Below are 21,562 nucleotides of genomic sequence, written 5' to 3'. Positions count from 1 at the left end.
CTTCTCCCTGTGTTGGGGCCTGGAAATTCTCTCAAGGCAGTGAGCTGGGGCATCCCTTAGGCTAACCTCATGTGTTTCCAGGATCATTGTCTTCCATTCTCTGAAGTCCTTTGTCATGAAAATCATTGTTTAATGTATTTTGTTGGCATTGTTTTTGCTCGCTGCACTCAGGAAGGTAAATCAGTAGCTGTTCACTCTGTCTTGGTTAAAAACATAATGGGAGCTGGAGACTGTCCACAGGGTTGTTCTTCCTACTCTACTTACTACTTCCTGTTCATCCTTCATTTCTCAGTGTGACATCTCTTCCCCAGGGAAATCTTTCCTGGACCCAGTCTATGTCAAGTTCTGTAATGTGATCATAGAACTCTCTTTTCTTAGAGTATATATCTGAGTTCATAATTATTTTATTTGTCTTTGTCTTCTACTAGACTTAAAGCTAAACAAGAGCCAGGGGCACCTGTTTTATTTGCAGAGCTTAGAATAATGTCTTCCACATTATAGACCCTTAATACTTGTTCAGTGCGTAGATGAGTGAACCTGAAAGGCACAGTCCTTTACACTCAAAAATTACTCACATAATTTTTTTTGTTTCTATCTTTGTTTTCTTCATCATGCAGATTCTGTTAGCTTGTTGAAAATTCAGGATACAATTCTTTTGCATGAAAGATTATTAGATTTTCAAAGAAGCCAAAGAAGCCACTGTGAACTACTTAGAGGATAATTTTACAGAATGAAAAGTAAGGTTCATGGGCTAAAAAAGAGCTGTCAGAAACCAAAGAAGTGAAATCACAGTTATAGCATCAGAAAGTGGAATGGGAAAGAGAGCTCAGCAGCTTGAGGGACTGTACACCTTGCTTTTAAAGAAACATTTGAACTATTGTTTCCTTTAATACTGCAGAAACGTAGATGTGTTATAAATTCACTTTCAGTTGCTTTTCACTTTTCTGTATTCTATTTAATACTGCAAGGAGCACCTTTTCTATAAATTCATTTCTACCTTTCTAATTATTTTAAATACATTTTCTTTAATAATATCGTATAATTTGGTCAAAGTATGAGAACTTAAAAATGGCCTGTGATCTATATTTCTAAACTATTCTTAGGAAAGTTTATATTACTTTACATTCCCACCTGCAGATTTATGAAGTAGCCATTTGTCTCAAGAGAAAATGAAAACAAAATTTTATGCAGTTTTATTCTTAACCCTCTGTCTGAAAACAGTGACCATTTTAAAGTGTTTTTCATTGTATTCCCCCCACGTTTACTATTTTAAACGTGAAGAGGGAATGAAAGTTATTGCAGCACTGAATAATCTCATGATTTTCTAAGAAGAGCTTTAAATTTTGCAGATTCACCTTAAATCAAGAAGAAAAGAATAGAAGAAATGCCGAGATGTTATATGAAAAAATGAGGGAGCATTTAAGAAAAGAAGACCAATATAGTAAAGAAGTTGAAGTGAAACAGCACCTAGAAGTCACTTTCCAAGCAGTAGAAGTGATAGTGAAGACTGAGAGAAATAATCTGAATCAGGTAGAGTAATCTTTGGTGAAAATTTCAAATTTCTAACATGATTTTATCAATATTATTTATAATATCCCCCTTTAAAAAATACCATTTATTTAGTGTCATTTTGTTTAGTGTTATAGGAAATTTTAGGTTAATTGTTAAAAACAAAAGAAAGGAATATTCAAAGTTCCCAAAATAACAAGGCTGGAAATAAGAATTGTATGATCCTGACATGCTGGGTGCACTTTTTCGAGTAGAGGGAGGAAGAGGTCATGTCAGTAGCTCACACAATAGATCCTGAGAAACCACAGGGTTGAGAATGGTGTAGAAACTGGAGGTTAAGCTCTCAGCCCACCTCAGGCAACCGATTCTTCAGCCTTGACGGACCATTCATGAGTGAATAGGTCTAGAAGAGAAGGGGCGCTGAGAGGGACACATCGTGCCTAATTTTACATCAACTTGCCTTTGGCCTTCAATCTGGCAGGTGGCTGAGGGTCGTGGATCCCCCTCCCTCTGTGCCCGTCAGCCCTCCAGTCCAACAGCTCAGAGCTGGCTCCAGCTTTCCCAGCTGCGTTCTCCCTCACAGCAGAGTCCTTAAGGACAGGTGATAACTGGCGTCCTCAAGAGGTGCAGGGATTTTTTTTTTTCCAGCAGCTGGTAGAAATCAGACACTCTTGAAGTTGGTTGTCCTTCCTTCTGCAGAGTTCTCTAGTGGCATCTCACAGCAGAGGAATTTGCTTCCACACCCAATGTCCCTCTCAAACATGGACTGCGTCCCATCCCTGAGGTCCTAGCAGCAGATCTCCCACAACAAAAAGCTCTTGGGAAGAGTTCGGGAAAGTAGTATTTGTAATTCAAATCCATTTGTCTAGAGCAATCAGGTAGTGACATACGATGGCCTCATCCAAGGAGAGGCCTTTAATACTTTCCATAGGAATCGATCTCAAATCTTTTGTGACTATCTCGGAGGAGCCGGCACCCTGATTGTGGTTTAGGCAAGGAAGACCATGTGTGTTCCACCATCGACTGTGCTACCCGACCAAGTCCCTCTGCTTTGGAGTGAATGTGTCAGTCACTCCATGCTTGTCATCACCTTCAGTGTCTGAATCAGAGTCCATTCTTGGCTCCACTGCCATTTCTTTAATCAATACCCTGTCAACGACCTTTTCACATCATTTACTGTTTTTCATTTTGTAAAAACTGTGACATCAGTTCTGAAAACACTTTTGAACACTTTAAAAACTTGTTTCTTTAGAATAAATTTATAAAAGTGCCTCCCCCGCACCAAGCCGGGGAAGGGGGGAAACTCTTGCTACCAATTAAAGATATTCTGGGTTTTGGTAATGATTTCCTTCCTCGATTGATCATTAGGTTATTTATCACTTCCCCTAATGGTAATGAGGAAACTATAGGCAGTTCAGAGACCACATTTTGGATGGGATTCTTCTACTTGTGAGAAAATGAGCCCTCTGCTCTGTGAGTGTCCTATTTCAGTACAAGGAACTTTTGAAAATAGTGATAGATATGGCATAATATATACTTAGTGATAGTTATTAAGTGTTTTTCATTGTCTTTTTCCCATCTTACTATTTTAAACATGGAGAGATAATGAAAGCTATTGCAGCAGCAAATAATCTCATAGTTTTCTAAGAGCTTTCTAAATTTTAGCTTATTTACCATTAGTGTATGTGCCATGAATGAAATAGGAAGCTTATTTTGTATTGATATGTTTGTAGTAGAGACATGTGGTTTGATGTAAGAAGACTGCTGCTGCTGCTGCTAAGTTGCTTCAGTCGTGTCCGAATCTGTGCGACCCCATAGATGGCAGCCCACCAGGCTCCCCCGTCCCTGGGATTCTCCAGGCAAAAGTACTGGAGTGGGGTGCCATTGCCTTCTCTGTAAGACTAGTAGAGTCCAAAGACCTGGTGAAAAGCCTGCAGCTTACTCATATTTTTAACTTTTTCCTTTCCAGAATCATTACAGCTCATGAGTTAATTAATGTTTGTAGAAGTGCCTAGTACAGTTGTCAATAGGTGTAATTCTTGTAATTGCCTATTAAAATGTTAGAAGGTAGCATATTCTCAAGGAAAAACCTTTTGTACAAAATTTAGTCTATTTATACAGAGTTAAGGCTCTTGCTGTGAAGTAGATGTATAGGAGGTATCAAATGCTGCGTTTATAAACCTAGCAAGTGGTGTGGTTTATTGAATTATAGTTGATTAACAATATTCTGTTAGTTTCAGGTATACAGCACAGTGATTCAGATATATTTGTATATGTGTGTATATATCATATAAATGGGGCTTCCCTGCTGTTTCAGACTGTAAAGAATCTGCCTGCAATGCAGGAGACCTGGGTTCAGTCCTTGGGTTGGGAATATCCCCTGGAGAATGTGGAGAAGGCAATGGCACCCCATTCCCGTACTCTTGCCTGGAAAATTGCATGGGCAGAGGAGCCTGGTAGGCTGCAGTCTGTGGGGTCACTAAGAGTCAGACACGACTGAGCGACTTCACGTTTACTTTTGACTTTCATGCATTGGAGAAGGAAATGGCAACACACTCCAGTGTCCTTTCCTGGAGAATCCCAGGGACAGGGTAGCCTGGTGGGCTGTAGTCTATGGGGTTGCACAGAGTCAGACACGACTGAAGTGACTTAGCAGCAATAGAAGCAGCAGCCTGGAGAAGGAAATGGCTACCCATTCCAGTATTCTTGCCTGAGAAATTCCATGGACAGAGGATCCTGGCAGGCTATATATAGTCTATGGGGTCCCAAAGAGTTGGACATGACTGAGTCACTAATACACATACACACTCACTCACACATATGCTCATATGTACACACATATTCCATTTCAAATTCTTATTGCAGAATATTAAGTGTAGTTCCTTATGTTGTACAGTAGATCTCTGTTGGTTATTTTATATCTACTAGTGTGTATATGTTAATCCCAATATCCTAATTTATCCCTTCCCATACCCTGCTTTCCCCTGTGGTCACCATAAGTTTGTTTTCTGTGTCTATGAGTCTCTTTCTGTTGTGTGAATAAATTCATTTTAGATTCTACATATAAGCAGTATGATATAATATTTGTCTCTGATTTATATCACTTAGGGTGATAATGTCTAGGTCTGTCCCTGTTGCTGCAAATAGCATTATTCCATTCTTTTTTCTGGCTTACTAGTTTTCCATTATATAAACATTCCACATCAGATGCAATTTTTAAGTGTAGTCAGATCTATAAGTCTTTTATTTTAATCCTTGTGGGTTTGTTGTAGTTCAGAGAGAAGCCTTTCCAGTTCTGAGCTTCTTGAAAAGTCTCTTGGAATTTCTTTTTGACTTTCGTGGATTCATTGTCTTCCATCAAATTTTTGAAACTTTGCGAATTTCTGCTTGTATAAAGTCTGAGGATTGATTTGAACCTTATTTTTTTCCTGTTGGAGATGCACTTGGTGCAGTATTTTCATTGTATAAACATACAAGTTAGTCTTTCATTTCAGAAGAAATCATGGAATGTCACTTTACTGAATACTAGCTAAAAATCTCCTTTGTTTCACTTAGGTTTATGATAGTTGTGAAGAAACAGAAGACCTGTTGCACAAAAAGCTCATGCTGCAGGAGGAAATTGCCATGCTAAGACTGGAGATAGATGCACTGAAAAATCAGCATCAGGAAAAGGAAGAGAACTATTTTGAGGATATTGAAATTCTCAAAGTAAAGAATGATGATCTTTAAAAGGCAATAAAACTGAAAGAGGAAACGTTAACAAAAACTATATCCCTCTATACAGACTAGCTTAATGGTCCGACAGCTGAGAATACAATGCTAAACTCTAAGCTGGAGAACGAAAAAGAAAGTAAACAAAGACTGGAAACGGAAGTGAAATCCTACCGTTCTAGACTGGCTGCTGCCTTACATGATCATGATCAAGGTCAGACATCAAAAAGAGATCTGGAACTTGCCTTCCAGAGAGCAAGAGACGAGTGGTTATGCTTGCGGGACAAAATGAAGTATGATGTGGCTAATCTAAAAGATAACAATGAGACGCTTTCCCAGCAACTATCTACAGTGGAAAGTATTTTTAATAAGCTGAAAATCAAGCTGCATCACACGAGAGATGATCTTAGAGAAAAGACTTTGATGTTAGAACGTGTCCAGAGAGATCTAAGGCAATCAGAGTGTCAAAAGCAGGAAACTGAACACATGTATCAGGATGAACAAGGCAAAGTGAATACATACCTTGGAAAGCAGGAATCCTAGAGGAGAGATTATCTCAACTCCAGAGTGAAAACATGTTGCTCTGACAGCAACTGGGAGCCGACAGTAAAGAGAAGACGGTCATTAGCATCCAAGACCAGTTTCAGCAGATTGTGAGAAAACTTCAGGCCGAATATGAGAAACAAGGTCTGATGCTGGAGAAAAGAAACAAGGAGTTAATCAAGGAATGGACTCATTTAAAAGAGAGAATGTATTGGTACGAAAATGAGAAAGCAGAAGGAGAAGTGAGCATCCAGAAGGAGAAATAATTCTCAGACTTCGTGAAAGAAAGTTCAAAGTGATTCTTGATTCTGGCTAAATGTTGAATCTAGTTGAATATAAAAAATACACAGGCTGTGAATCTGTGCTCTCTAAACCAGCCTAAAAGCATACCTTGTATCCAGCAAATAAAAATTAGACCAAAGAAATCCTTTACTTTGCGTAGGGACATTGTGTCATTTATGAAATGTTAAGAAATTTAGTTCTAAATTGTTAACATAGACAGGTACTAGTTACTTACTCTTTATTAAGGTAATAATTTTAATTTTTATGTTACCACATTTCAGTATCATGATGAAGCAGATAAATGAAATGCTCAAACCTGAAATAAATATTTTGAAATGAAGCTTCAGTTACCTGGATTATCTTGATAGTCAATTCCAGGTTTCCCAGAGGCTGTATTTTATATATCGTACTTTGGCTTCAGTAGCTTGTCATAGCTTTTTGTTATATTTGTTGGTACAATTTTATTTTTATTCATGTGAATTTGAGTTAATATGGGAAACATTTTAGCCTTGAATCATTTATTCTTAAAGCCTCTCAACTCTTCAAATGCATCTACTTATCATTAAATCATAATTTGGGACTCAGGTGGTGAGTTTTAGCAAAACTATTCTTGATTTAATCTTCCTACTGCTATTTATGATTTACTTTAACATTTTTACAAACAATTTGCTCATAATGATCATTTTAAGTATCAATAACTATCATTTGAATACAAGCTTGTCCTCTAAAAATGAAGGATGGCAGGATTCGTGAGCAGCAGGAATGGAGTGAGTCAGGGAGAGGGTTGTAGGAGCTGCAGTCTGGAGGCAGGTAGAGGCCAGGTTATGGAGGCTCCTTGAAGGCCATGGGAGCAAGCTCATTTTTAAATTTCATTTTTCTTTTATATTGGAATATGGTTGATTTACAATTTTGTGTTAGTTTCAGATGTACAGCAAGTTGATTCAGTTATCCGTACACTATATCCATTATTTTTCAGTTCCTTTTTCCAGGTAGGTGACTACAGAATATTGAATAGAGTGGTTATCTAAGGGCAAAGGTGGGGAGGAGGGATAAATTAGGAGTTTGGGATTAATATAGACACACTACTAGATAAGCCACAAGGAAATGGCCTCATTTTTCTGCTGAGGTAGGAATCTATTGGAAAGATCTGAGCACTGGTTGGAATATGTGAAGATCTCTGAGTTAATCAAAGCTTATAATAAAAAAGGAAAGGAAAATGTTTCCACACTGTTTCCACAGTGTGGAATTTTCCATCACTTTTCCCACCTACACGCTCATTTCTTTCTGGACGTGAGGTGGCAAATCTCTGCAGATTTATTGGGAGGGGCAGGGCATGGACAGTGGGACCGCATCCTTTGTCTGAGTAACTTAATATCAGGAAGGCTGTAGGGTGGCCCCTTCTTTGTCTATAACCAGAGTCAATGAGGAGGAAAAAAGAAGGTGAGTTGCTGTCTGTGGTGATAGTTTTCAAAGTCCATATGTTGGAGTTATCTATTATTAACATAACATAATAGTAAAGTGATTTGATTAACTAGTGACAGAGCATCTTATTAGGGAGTTGTGAGACAACTTCAACAGGAACTGGATGACGCTGTAAAAAAGCAGTCTATGTCGGAGGCTTCACTGAAAGTCATGTCATGTTATTGTGCTAAGTTAGAAGCAGAGGCACAGGATTTGAAAAATAATTGTAAACTACTACAACTACGTCAACTCACAAGTCAGGTATGTATGAAATTGAACTTGTTAACAGTTAATATGTAGGATAAAGTGTTTTGCTGCTGCTGCTGCTGCTAAGTTGCTTCAGTCGTGTCCGACTCTGTGCTACCTCATGGACGGCATCCCACGAGGCCCCCCCAACCCCCCCACCCCCATCCCCCCACACCCTGCCTCCACACCCCGCGTCCCTGGGATTCTCCAGGCAAGAACACTGGAGTGGGTTGCCATTTCCTTCTTCAATGCATAAAAGTGAGAAGTGAAAGTGAAGTCGCTGTCGTGTCTGACTCTAGAGACCCCATGGACTGCAGCCTATCAGGCTCCTCCGTCCATGGGATTTTCCAGGCAAGAGTACTGGAGTGGGGTGCCATCACCTTCTCTGATAAAGTGTTTTAGGACACTCATTTTCATGGACACTCATTTTCATGGTCAGCTTTCTTCTGTATTTTTGTTCCAAGTAACTTACTACAATTTTCTTATCTTTATAATGCACTCGTTCCTTAAACTCTGACTTTCATCCTACCATTTGCATTATATTACTTTTTTCTTATATTATTTACCCTTAGGAAAGTTGAGAATTGTGCCTCATTATTCACACAACTTGAGAGCCTTTTTTTTCCTTGGAAACAATACTTTTTAAGTGATAGCTGTATTACCATGATGAGCCAAGCCAGATTAAAATCAGAGGATAATATTAGTTTAATGGAATGTTCAGAAAATTATCATTTCTCATCTTTCCTTTTGTGAATGGCTGTAGAGTTCTGTAGATATTTATTTCATGGATTTCAGAATAACTTGTGCAGAAAGGGTATTATACAAACCAGTTAAAGTTTAGGCATTGCTTTCTTTCCTTTTCATTTTAAGGATATTGTAAAAGCATGGAGGTACTCAGATGGTGTAGAATACATACATCCAAAGTAGAGAATTAAGAAGATTATCTGGATCCTGCCATTGGATTTTTTTTTAAAGCTATTGAGATATAATTGACATACCATAGAATTAACCCACTCAACATGTGTAGTTCAGTAACTCTTAGTCTAGAGAGGTGTAACTGGTGACTACAGTCAATTGTAGAGCATTTCCATCACCCCCTAAAAGAAACCCTGCATCCCTTAGCCACCACCCGTGGCCTCCCATCTCCCTCAGCCCCAGGCAACCTCCAGTCTAATATCTGTCTCTGTAGACATGCCTGTCCTCGGTATTTTATATAAATGGAATCATGCAGTATGCTCCTTTGGGATTAGCTTTGCTCATTTGAAGTCATGTTTTCGCAGTTCATCCATGTGATACCAAGTATCAGTTCTTCCATTTCTGTTGGTTGTCAACAGTAAGCTAAGCCATGTATCCATCATCACTTGATGGAGCTTTGGGTTGTTTCCACTTTGGGACTATTAATAATGCTGTTGTGAACACTGATTTCCATGATTCTGTGTGCACGTGTTTTTATTTCCCTGTGGTTGGATCTTATCCTCAAAGTTAGCTGGCTGATTTCACCTTTTCTTGGCCCTTGCTCAGACTGTCCTTTCTGTCTTTACAGTTTCTTTTCCTCTTGGGTAGTCCTTCATTATTTCAGGCCTGGTGCCCAGTCTCTCCTCCTTCATGGAGCTTTCGTGACTGTCCAGCTCTTTGAGCCTTTTCACATCAGTGCTTGTTACCTAGTCTCTGAGGAACAGTTTAGCCCCTAATTTTACACTGTTGACATTTCTTCCATGAGGGGGAATCTTGGCTAAGTATACATTGTTGTAACAGGGAGTATTTATTGATATGCACAGCACTTGTCTTGCATAAATGGACAGTAACAAAGATTACAAGAATGAGGCATTTTTTGTTGCTGTTCAGAAAAATGTGTGGATCATCTCTGTAAAATGTTAGGAAATGGGATTTCTTTAACTTTGCAAATAATTCTCTTTGGAATGCAATTCAAATTAGCAAAAAGTCTTTGTACTTCAGAAAAAGGCTTATGGGATTAGAATCCATATTTACAAGATTTATTAATTAGAGTCTTATTCTCAGTCTTCCTTTGGGAGGGACTTATTAACTTAGCCATAGATAACTCAATACAGTATCCCTCAAACTTCTTTAAAATCCTGGGACATTAAGATGGGAGGAGAAGTAAGAGACATTCTATTAAGAGATGACTTATAGTCATTTTATGAAGAAAGATAGAAAAAACATTATTGTAGAACAATAAAAGAGTATAAAATCAAGTGCAATTGTTGTGTGACAAAGATGACAGTGAAGAACATACTTTGTGACTCTTGGTGGTTTGAACTTCTTTCTTGATTTTCTGAGTAATCTCTGGTCCTACAGTCTACAATACAAATACCATTGTATTTATTTGATCCTGGGTTTGAGTTAGGCTGTGCTCAGTCCACTTTCTTCACTAGCAAACAGTATCTTTTTATTCTTGAAGACTGATGATTTTCCAGCAGACCTGGAAACTGCATCTTCAAAATGTCTGCATCTGGATGCAAAAAAAATCAAGTTTTTCGACAGGTGTTTTTATCTATGAAACTAATGCAAAAGAAATGTAAAAAAAAAACTAGAGAGGAAAAAGAAGTTGGAGCAATAAGTAGTGTACCTCAGAAGTCATATAGAAATGAATATGATAGGACACAGTTAAGTAGAGCAATATCAACAGGAGATTGAAGAAAGAGCAAGACAGGATCTCATACAGAAATGAAAAAAAGTCAACCTATTTTTGCAGGTTAATTTGTTGATCTCTCATATGCTTGAATTCACTTTCACTGTACATTACATTTTGGATCTATACAGCTTACGTGTTTCCTCTACCTCCCTTAGAGCAGTTAGTTTTGTAGATTTCTGGAAGAAAGGGAGGCACTTGTTTTCCCTTTAAATATTTCAGTTTCCATCACAGTTGTCACTAAATTGATCTTTCAGAATGATTCTCACTAGAGAATCCTTTTACTTATAAGACCAATTGGTAAAAAACAAGATCATTAGGAAGAAAAGAAAATATTGTGATTTAAAACTGGTACCATCCTCTTAAATTATTAAGTCGTCTTGTTCAGTTTTTAAAATTTTAAGTTGATCCTCTTATTCTTTGAATTATCAGATTATATAAGTACTACTATAACAGTGATTCCACTTTAATTTTATAATTCAGATTTAATTCACTTCACATTAATGATAACTGTTTTAAACTTTCACTCTTTTTTTTTTTTCACCTTTGAAATAGCTCTCTGAATCACTGACTCAAAAGTAAAGGGAACAATTATAATTTTCCAGGTTAATGATTATTTTAAAAATGTTACCTTTTTCAATTTGCCTAGACACAAGCTGAATTTCAACAGATGGAATTCAGAATTAAAGACTTGGAATCTGATCTCTCCAAAATGAAAAGTTTTCAAGAAGATTCTAATAAAGCAAAGTTGGAAAAATAAAAGCAACTCAACCTAGTAGAATGTGAAGTTAGAAAGTCATTGGAAGATAAACTAGACAAGTCAAAACACAGAATCACAGAAACTAAATTTAGTTCATTAATTTGTCTCTAAAGCCTAATTTTTATAGAGCGGGGTACATGAGATTAATAGGAAGTGAAAGCTAACTAGATGTTCACTGCTAAGGGGGTGCTTAAGACAAACTATTAGTACTGTATCAAGTTTTTCCACACTATGTAAAGGCATACTTATGAAATAGGGGAAAATTAACACATGGGTTAAAGGCAGGATAAATCACAAAGTGGCTAAAAGTAATATAGTGACCTGACTGAAGGGTCTGGAGAATGGAAAGAGCAGATCCCACCTGCAGTGCCCAGTTCAGGTTTCCCCACTATCTGAAAGCAGAGCACTCCTAGGAAGCCTTTCATAAGCCAAAGCAGCATAAAGCAAAGAAGCAGGTACCCGAGGACACATTCTGCAAGTCGATACATAAAATAAATATGCACAAGTGAAGCACAGGTGCTCCCAGACAGGGTTTAGGGCTGTGGCGACTTGATGCTGAGATGTGGGGTGTGGCTTCCGGGAAAGGAGCTCAGTGGGGCCAGTCTCCCTGCTGGGAGTGAGATGCCTCTCAATGTAAAACCATACACTGAACACTGTTTAGAGTTTTGGATTTTTAAATGAGACCAGAAATTGTCTTCAGATTTTTTTTTTCCCTCTATCATCAAAAACAGGTTCTGACATAGGCCCTTTGTAGAAGTTAAGTAACATAAAGTGAACTTTGGAAAAGCAGGGGATACTTATAATTGATCCTGGGTCTGTTTTAGCTCTTTTCAGCCTCACTCTTTGACTTTCTCATCCTCTCTTGAGATTGTGGCTCTAAGTGATACCTCAGAGCCAAAAGTTTAATTTCTCCAAGGTCATGAGTAAAACATGTATACAAGGGTGGTGAAAACAAATGCTTGAAAGTGGCTTTGTGGGGTGGGGTGTTTCTTCATCCCTGAACTGCTTCCTGGAGGCAGGTGTGTCCCAGAGGGCAGCAGGTGTCAGTGTGAGGCCACCTCCCTTTCTCTCTGATGCCCTTTCTCTCCTCTCCCAACTGTGACTTGTTATTTGAGGAGCCCTAGACACATTTGTACTTAGAACAAGGTTACAACTATCATTGTTTACAGGAGGTCTGCTCTGTGTTTTCAGTGTTCAAACAGTTTATTGGGAATTCCATTTACTATATGGCAACTTTAAAAATCCTGATAATTCAGGGAAACATGAGTAAAGTTGGTGTTTTCCATCTTCCCCAGGACACATGAGAGGCTGGCAGTGATCCGCAACAAACTTGAGGTGAAGAAAGAGCAGAACAGATCTTTACTCAGCCTTCTTAGCACAAGGCCAGTACTGGAGCCCCCTTGTGTTGGAAATTTCAATAATCCTTTAGTGCTCAACAGAAATCTTACTCCAAGAACAAATGTAGGGTTTTCTACTTCAATTCCACGCCCTTCAAATAACAGCATGGAGACTTACTTGACCGAGTTTAGGTCTGTTATCTTTTGTTCATTGGGTTTCAGATTTCTGATATGAATGATCCTTGTTTTTAATTTGGTGAACTTCTGAGTTGTTTATTTGACTTATGCACACTAAGTAAAAGCTGTCATTATCTGTGCTAATCAAGGAGACATTTAATGATTTTCTTTTTTTTTGGTCCTAGATCTCCTGTTTTTAAGAAATACTTTTTAAATTTCTTGAAAAGCTGCATTGAAATTCTACTTTAGAAATGAAATCTTATTGCCTAGTAACTGAAAGTATACTTTAAGATGTTTGACTTACTTTCTAATGGATTTCACTTTGGCAGTGGTTCATAATCATTTCCAAGCTTTGCTGCACCCACCACAGTTTATCTACCCTTAAGCATAAGTGACAATGGCAACCCAATCCAATACTCTTGCCAGGAAAATCCCATGGACAGAGGGGCCTGGTAGGCTGCAGTCCATGGGGTCGCGAAGAGTCGGACATGACTGAGTGACTTCACTTTCACTTTTCACTTTCATGCATTGGAGAAGAAAATGGCAACCCACTCCAGTGTTCTTGCCTGGAAAATCCCAGGGATGGGGGACCCTGTTGGGCTGCCGTCTATGGAGTTGCACAGAGTCGGACACAACTGAAGCGACTTAGCTTCATTCACGAAGCAAGCATAAGTGAATCACTGGCATCTAAACACTAACCACATATGGATGTGTTTTTATTTGAAATAATCCTAGATAAATCCTTTTTATGAATTAAACAAACTTGTAATACTAAATCAGAAGATTAATTTCTGGTTTTAGGTTAACATTTTTTGTTATTTTCTTGTACAAGAGTATGTCTTTAATTGCTATTTTACTTATAGAATTTTGATTTAAATTTCTAAAAACTATCTTAATGAGCAGTTGTAGAATGTTTGTAAATTTGTAGTTAATGCAAACATTTAAAAATTATAAATGAAGCTCACTTTATCTCTATCTTGACATCATCTGGATGAATGGTATGGGAGGCTTGAAACTGCAACCAGTTTTCATTGTGTAATCATTGTGGTTAAAATAGCCATTTCAATCTGTGCACACGGGTTTATCATTTTGATAGTGTTTGTGTGATGTTGGTGATGCAGAGACAAGTAGCCCTTGTTAAATGCCGTCTCAACCTGACATGTTGCCGTCATAGAAGAGCAACCTAAAGTTTCTTCGACAGCACTGCAGCTATGTTGGGTCTTAGTACTTGAGAGCCGTGAAACTGGAGGACGTGCTTTAGGTGTGCAGTCAAAGCGGGCCTCTGAAAACTTCATCCCAAGTCAGACACTTCCCCATGCAGGCCTAAGGGGAGGAAGCAAATGCTTGACCCCCATCCCAGACACAGGATGCCTACTGCAGACCCAAGTTCATGGTGCTGTGGGCACATAACATCTTTTCAAAGAAGAGATTTGGAACCAAGCAGGCACTTCTTAGTTCCTTGTCCCAAACTCACCTGTTAGATAAACCTCTCTTCTCATACGGCAGGTAGGAATACAAGTCCTCCCCTTGAAACTTCAGGCTGAGGAAATGAAGTTCAACTGTAATTTCTGAGCAGATTTAGATTACAATTGAGATTACACTCATACTTTTTGTATAAACTAACTAATGATGAGAGCTTGGATAGCAGTATGCTAGACAGTAAACAGAGATCTGTTGCATGTTTTAAATTTTGCTCTAAATAACCCAAAATGTGGATAATTCAATGTTGACTGATTTTAGTTAATCAGGTTTTATCTGGAGGAAATGAACATCCTTTTAAGGATGAATCTCTTCAGTTTTGGCCTGCTTGATTCAAATAAGGATTTTCTCCTTCAAGTTCCCTGTCTTGTTTTTAAAAAAATATTTATCCTTTCTAAATTAACTATATCAACTGTTACAAATAGGAGTTTGCTGTTGATTTATTCTTATTTATGCATTTAAAGCACATAATTTAGTTAGAAAGTCATGTCATGCCACAAGCATTGTTTAATTATATAAGAAGGATTTATATATTCATTTTGTCCATGTTATAGTTAAAAATCTATGTTTTTTCTTAACCTGTGGAAGTAGCTGGCACAGGACTCAGTAAGAGTGCCATTGGCTTTGTTACTTCTTTTGCAGAATTAGAAACTTTGAGTAAATCAATGTGTCTCATACCTTACAAAAGTTTTTTTCTTCATAGAAAACAACCTTTCTTCTAAAAAAAAAAAATTCTGCGTGGAGCCATGTTATATAAAATGGAGAGAAGTATAGAACAGTTTAGCTAAAGAGTGGCCAGAGCCCCTGCAGCTGTGACTTCTCTGTTCCTCAACCCTGCAGTGACCCCTGTGGGATCTTCCCCTTCTGTGGGACGTAGTTCAGAAACTAAAACTTATGAGAGAATCCTTCTCGCTAAACATCTTCAGAATTAAATCATGCTGGCACATTGTTGTATAGTATACAACATATATATATATATATATATATATATATATATATACACATACACATATGTATATACATTATATACATTTTCTTGTATATAATTTTCTCACCTTTCTGTGTTTTCGTTAAATGGAAAAGTTTAAAGAAAATCACAGATGCGTTTTCCTTATTAACATTCGACTCAAACTACTTCCGCCATTTGAACAGGATCCTCACCTAGAAATCAAATAGTCTCAGAAGTACATATTTAGGCCAGGAGCTTTTAGGGGAGAAGATAGTAATCTTATGGATCATTCTGAAGATTATGGGCCATTCCCTAATTCTCTGAAATTATGTGTACTTGATAGACTGATATTTATTGTACTTTTTATCAGATTAATCTAAATAGCATTCCATAGGTATGTTCTCTGTTATCTATAAGCAGAATAAGTAGGAATTCATTTTTTTTATGTGATTTTTTTTCTACTGAGGTAATCTTAAGGTTAGATCTAGTCTCTAAAAGTATTATTTAGCTGTGAAGCCGTCTGGACCTGGGCTTTTGTTTGCTGGAAGATTTTTGATTACAGTTTCAATTCCATGCTTGTGATGGGTCTGTTAAGATTTTCTATTTCTTCCCGGTCGAGTTTTGGAAAGTTGTACTTTTCTAAGAATTTGTCCATTTCTTCCTCGTTGTCCATTTTATTGGCATATAATTGTTGATAGTAGTCTCTTATGATCCTTTGTATTTCTGTGTTGTCTGTTGTGATCTCTCCATTTTCATTTCTAATTTTATTGATTTGATTTTTCTCCCTTTGTTTCTTGATGAGTCTGGCTAATGGTTTGTCAATTTTATTTATCCTTTCAAAGAACCAGCTTTTGGCTTTGTTGATTTTTGCTATGGTCTCTTTTGTTTCTTTTGCATTTATTTCTGCTCTAATTTTTAAGATTTCTTTCCTTCTACTAACCCTGGGGTTCTTCATTTCTTCCTTTTCTAGTTGCTTTAGGTGTAGAGTTAGGTTATTTATTTGACTTTTTTCTTGTTTCTTGAGGTGTGCCTGTATTGCTATGAACTTTCCCCTTAGGACTGCTTTTACAGTGTCCCACTCATTCTATGAGGCCACCATCACCCTAATACCAAAACCTGACAAAGATCCCACAAAAAAAGAAAATTACAGGCCAATATCACTGATGAACATAGATGCAAAAATCCTTAACAAAATTCTAGCAATCAGAATCCAACAACACATTAAAAAGATCATACACCATGACCAAGTGGGCTTTATCCCAGTGATGCAAGGATTCTTCAATATCTGCAAATCAATCAATGTAATACACCACATTAACAAATTGAAAAATAAAAACCATATGATTATCTCAATAGATGCAGAGAAAGCCTTTGACAAAATTCAACATCCATTTATGATCAAAACTCTCCAGAAAGCAGGAATAGAAGGAACATACCTCAACACAATCAAAGCTATATATGACAAACCCACAGCAAACATTATCCTCAATGGTGAAAAATTGAAAGCATTTCCTCTAAAGTCAGGAACAAGACAAGGGTGCCCACTTTCACCATTACTATTCAACATAGTTTTGGAAGTTTTGGCCACAGCAATCAGAACAGAAAAAGAAATAAAAGGAATCCAAATTGGAAAAGAAGAAGTAAAGCTCTCACTGTTTGCAGATGACATGATCCTCTACATAGAAAACCCTAAAGACTCCACCAGAAAATTACTAGAACTAATCAATGACTATAGTAAAGTTGCAGGATATAAAATCAACACACAGAAATCCCTTGCATTCCTATACACTAATAATGAGAAAACAGAAAGAGAAATTAAGGAAACAATTCCATTCACCATTGCAATGGAAAGAATAAAATACTTAGGAATATATCTACCTAAAGAAACTAAAGACCTATATATAGAAAACTATAAAACACTGGTGAAAGAAATCAAAGAGGACACTAACAGATGGAGAAATATACCATGTTCATGGATTGGAAGAATCAATATAGTGAAAATGAGTATACTACCCAAAGCAATCTATAGATTCAATGCAATCCCTATCAAGCTACCAACAGCATTCTTCACAGAGCTAGAACAAATAACTTCACAATTTGTATGGAAATACAAAAAACCTTGAATAGCCAAAGCGATCTTGAGAAAGAAGAATGGAACTGGAGGAATCAACCTACCTGACTTCAGGCTGTACTACAAAGCCACAGTTATCAAGACAGTATGGTACTGGCACAAAGACAGAAATATAGATCAATGGAACAAAATAGAAAGCCCAAGGATAAATCCACGCACATATGGACACCTTATCTTTGACAAAGGAGGCAAGAATTTACAATGGATTAAAGACAATCTCTTTAACAAGTGGTGCTGGGAAATCTGGTCAACCACTTGTAAAAGAATGAAACTAGAACACTTTCTAACACCATACACAAAAATAAACTCAAAATGGATTAAAGATCTCAACGTAAGACCAGAAACTATAAAACTCCTAGAGGAGAACATAGGCAAAACACTCTCTGACATACATCACAGCAGGATCCTCTATGACCCACCTCCCAGAATATTGGAAATAAAAGCAAAAATAAACAAATGGGACCTAATTAACCTTAAAAGCTTCTGCACATCAAAGGAAACTATTAGCAAGGTGAAAAGACAGCCTTCAGAATGGGAGAAGATAATAGCAAATGAAGCAACTGACAAACAACTAATCTCGAGAATATACAAGCAACTCCTACAGCTCAACTCCAGAAAAATAAATGACCCAATCAAAAAATGGGCCAAAGAACTAAATAGACATTTCTCCAAAGAAGACATACAGATGGCTAACAAACACCTGAAAAGATGCTCAACATCACTCATTATCAGAGAAATGCAAATCAAAATCACTATGAGGCACCATTTCACACCAGTCAGAATGGCTGCGATCCAAAAGTCTACAAGTAATAAATGCTGGAGAGGGTGTGGGGAAAAGGGAACCTTCTTACACTGTTGGTGGGAATGCAAACTAGTACAGCCACTATGGAGAACAGTGTGGAGATTCCTTAAAAAACTGGAAATAGACCTGCCTTATGATCCAGCAATCCCACTGCTGGGCATACACACTGAGGAAACCAGAAGGGAAAGACACACATGTACCCCAATGTTCATCGCAGCACTGTTTATAATAGCCAGGACATGGAAGCAACCTAGATGTCCATCAGCAGATGAATGGATAAGAAAGCTGTGGTACATATACACAATGGAGTATTACTCAGCCATTAAAAAGAATACATTTGAATCAGTTCTAATGAGGTGGATGAAACTGGAGCCTATTATACAGAGTGAAGTAAGCCAGAAAGAAAAACACCAATACAGTATACTAACGCATATATATGGAATTTAGAAAGATGGTAACTATAACCCTGTGTACGAGACAGCAAAAGAGACACTGATGTATAGAACAGTCTTATGGACTCTGTGAGAGAGGGAGAGGGTGGGAAGATTTGGGAGAATGGCATTGAAACATGTAAAATATCATGTATGAAACGAGTTGCCAGTCCAGGTTTGATGCATGATACTGGATGCTTGGGGCTGGTGCACTGGGACGACCCAGAGGGATGGAGTGGGGAGGGAGGAGGGAGGAGGGTTCAGGATGGGGAACACATGTATACCTGTGGCGGATTCATTTTGATATTTGGCAAAACTAATACAGTTATGTAAAGTTTAAAAATAAAATAAAATAAAAAAAATAAAATAAAAGTATTATTTAAAAGTCACATTTAATAAGTTATAAACATATAACTTGTTTATCTTAAAGATAAATATTTGACTCATTTCAGACTCAGCAGGAGTTGGACAGGAGTATAGCTAGAGAACTAAGAGAAGGTATGTTGCCAAAATGTATGAATTAAATTTAGACATTGATTTCTGAAATACACTGTAAACAATAAATGGCATCTCTTTCCATTGTTTGGATAACAGATGCTATGTTAAATATTTTTTTATACATAGCTAATGAAAAATGTGAAAACATGAGCAGTCATAGTGAAAAATATCCTTCTTCATTTATCCATCATGTACCATAGCTTGAAAAACAGTCTCTGAAAGTCTGTGCATTTCTTTTTATTTCTAGCTGTATCCTTCTACTTCCTCCATCCTTGTGGAGCTATCTTCCTACACCCTGACACTATTCTCAGAAAACGTGCCACTCATCAACTTCTCAAGTGTCTGGAAGAGGTTAAGGTTAGGAAAGCCAGACTCAAGCAGTCACGTTTGTGTAGCTGTCACTTGGTAGGTGACTTTAACATTTCTCTGTCACTAGATACGTCACCAGTTTATATTTTACCCTCAGGAAATGCTCCAAACACCCACATCAATTTGGGTCCTGCCAAAGTAGTTTGCCTTATCTCTTTACCATCTTACTCTGCCTCTTAGCTCTGCATCTAACCAGCCAGACTATGTAGGATCCCACAGATTCGCTTGCTCACCTCTGGTCTTTGTACATGCTTCTCCCCTCTATCTCTTTTACTTTTCCCTGTCCTTTAGGTAGCTACATACATATCCCCTCCACCAAAAAGCTGGCAGTATTGACACAAAGCTGGCTTCCCCTCCTGAGTGTTCCTTGTGCCGTCTTTTATATCTTAGTATTTGTGACTCTGTATGGAAATTGCCTGTTTGTTTTTCTAGTTTAGGGCATATCATTTTTCAGGGTGGACTGGGTCACCTTCATCTTGTAATTCCAGTGCTTGTCACAGAACCTTTGCATGAATGCATGAGTATTCATCAATTCACTCAATTGCAGAGTACATGAATGAAGAATGAGAAAACCAGGAGCTCTGATACTCAGCCCCACATGAGACCATAAGCAGATTATAAAATCATAATCTTGATTAGTATTTTATCTTGTGTCATCTATAGATATATTTCATTTTTCAGAATACTAGGAAAGGTCTCAGGTTTTGTTTGTTTGTTCTTTTTTGTTTGTTTGTTTTGTTTTGTTTTACTAATCTTAGTTAACCCAAGTATTTTAGGTAAAAAATAGAATTCTTTTCTTTTCTTTCAGTTGATGCTCAGTTTGCATCTGATGCCTTTAGTGTGTCTTCTTGAGGATCTACAGATGGGTCAAATGTGTGTGATGATCTACTTTTGTAAACAGAAGAACAAGATATACAGATTTGGAAGGAAAAATACATTATTTAGAAAAATAAATAGGAAAAGTTTCTCTACTGGAACGTTTCCATGATATTTCGTTGTTTCCCATTAAACATGATGAGAAAATCTTTATTAAAGGAAAATGTTTTTGTATTATGTGTGTATGATGAAAATTTATATAGCATTTTAAGTGATGTTCTCTGCATCTAAGTTACTTTTTAGTAGATTTAAACATCAGCACTGTTGAATTTTCCATATTCTAAGTGATAGTGTTAGTCACTCAATTGTTTCTGACTCTGTGTGACCCCATGGACTGTAGCCCACCAGGTTCCTCTGTCCATGGAATTCTCCAGGCAAGAATACTGGAATGGGGAGCCATTCCCTTCTCCAGGGGATCTTCCAGATCCTGGGATCAAACTGAGGTCACCTGAATGGTGATTCTTTACCATTTTAGCCACCAGGGATGCCCTTTACAAACTCAGACTGAGCTCTAATACCAGCTATTTAAACAGCACCCAAGCAAGTAGACTTGCCATTAATATTTAATTAATTTAATATTTAATAATTAAATAAATATTTAATTAATAGTTAGAGCTCAGACTGAGCTCTAATATCAGCTATTTAAACAGCATCCAAACAAGCAGACTTGTCATTAATATTTAGTGGTGTTGATTGATAGCATTTTTGTATTGCCAGTTTTTATTACTACCTAAAAATTTAGATACTGCTGTTATGGCTTCCCTCAATGTTTTGATGTGCTACAATTGCTAATAGTGGCATAAAACTTCCTATATGTAACTTTAAACATAGATTCATAGGCCTTTCCTCATGGAGAAATAAGATTTGCCCGAGTTTTTGCCTTTTAAATGAATTAACTTTTTATAATTTTTATTCTTAATTAGAGAATAATTACTTTACAATAATGTTTCTGCCAAACATTGACTTGAATTGGCCATAGGTATGCGTATGGCCCCTCCCTCTTGAACCTCCCTCCCCATTCCACCCCTCTAGGTTGTCACAAAACACCAACTTTAGGTTCACTGCATCATACAGCAAATTCCAAAAAGACACATGTACCCCAGTGTTCATTGCAGCACTACTTACAGTAGCTAGGACATGGAAGTAACCTAGATGTCCATCAACAGATGAATGGAATAAGAAGCTGTGTATTATTCAAGTATAGAAAGGAATGTATTTGAGTCAGTTTTAATTGACTTTTGATTTACTTTTGGAGGCAGTGTTAAAATTAGAGAAAGTTCCTCTGGATAAATAAGATTTGCCTATGACTTTTCACCTTATCTTTACCTATCTACCAATCTATCTATTTTTT

General features: G+C 37.3%; 1 protein-coding gene and 1 long non-coding RNA gene across 2 annotated transcripts in view; both read left to right on the top strand.

Moving 5' to 3' along the window:
- The window catches only part of LOC129652735 (ankyrin repeat domain-containing protein 30A), a 141,991-nt gene extending 135,710 nt beyond the window's left edge, over positions 1-6,281 (top strand). Inside the window, exons 4-5 of the mRNA XM_055581665.1 lie at positions 1,350-1,530; positions 5,065-6,281. Of these exons, the coding sequence (XP_055437640.1) occupies positions 1,350-1,530; positions 5,065-5,238 (355 nt within the window). The 3' untranslated portion in view covers positions 5,239-6,281. The remainder of the gene's footprint in view (positions 1-1,349; positions 1,531-5,064) is intronic.
- A 1,278-nt stretch (positions 6,282-7,559) lies between these two features.
- LOC129652736 (uncharacterized) lies at positions 7,560-20,345 on the top strand. Its single transcript, XR_008714720.1, has 3 exons — positions 7,560-7,767; positions 18,921-18,966; positions 20,144-20,345. It is a non-coding gene; the product is annotated as an uncharacterized LOC129652736 (long non-coding RNA).
- Positions 20,346-21,562: the final 1,217 nt, after the last annotated feature.

This window comes from Bubalus kerabau, chromosome 5 (genome assembly GCF_029407905.1).
Source record: "Bubalus kerabau isolate K-KA32 ecotype Philippines breed swamp buffalo chromosome 5, PCC_UOA_SB_1v2, whole genome shotgun sequence".
NCBI classification, from domain to species: domain Eukaryota; kingdom Metazoa; phylum Chordata; class Mammalia; order Artiodactyla; family Bovidae; genus Bubalus; species Bubalus kerabau.
Note: the sequence above shows the minus strand (reverse complement) of the source record. Positions and strands in the feature narration are given on the sequence as shown.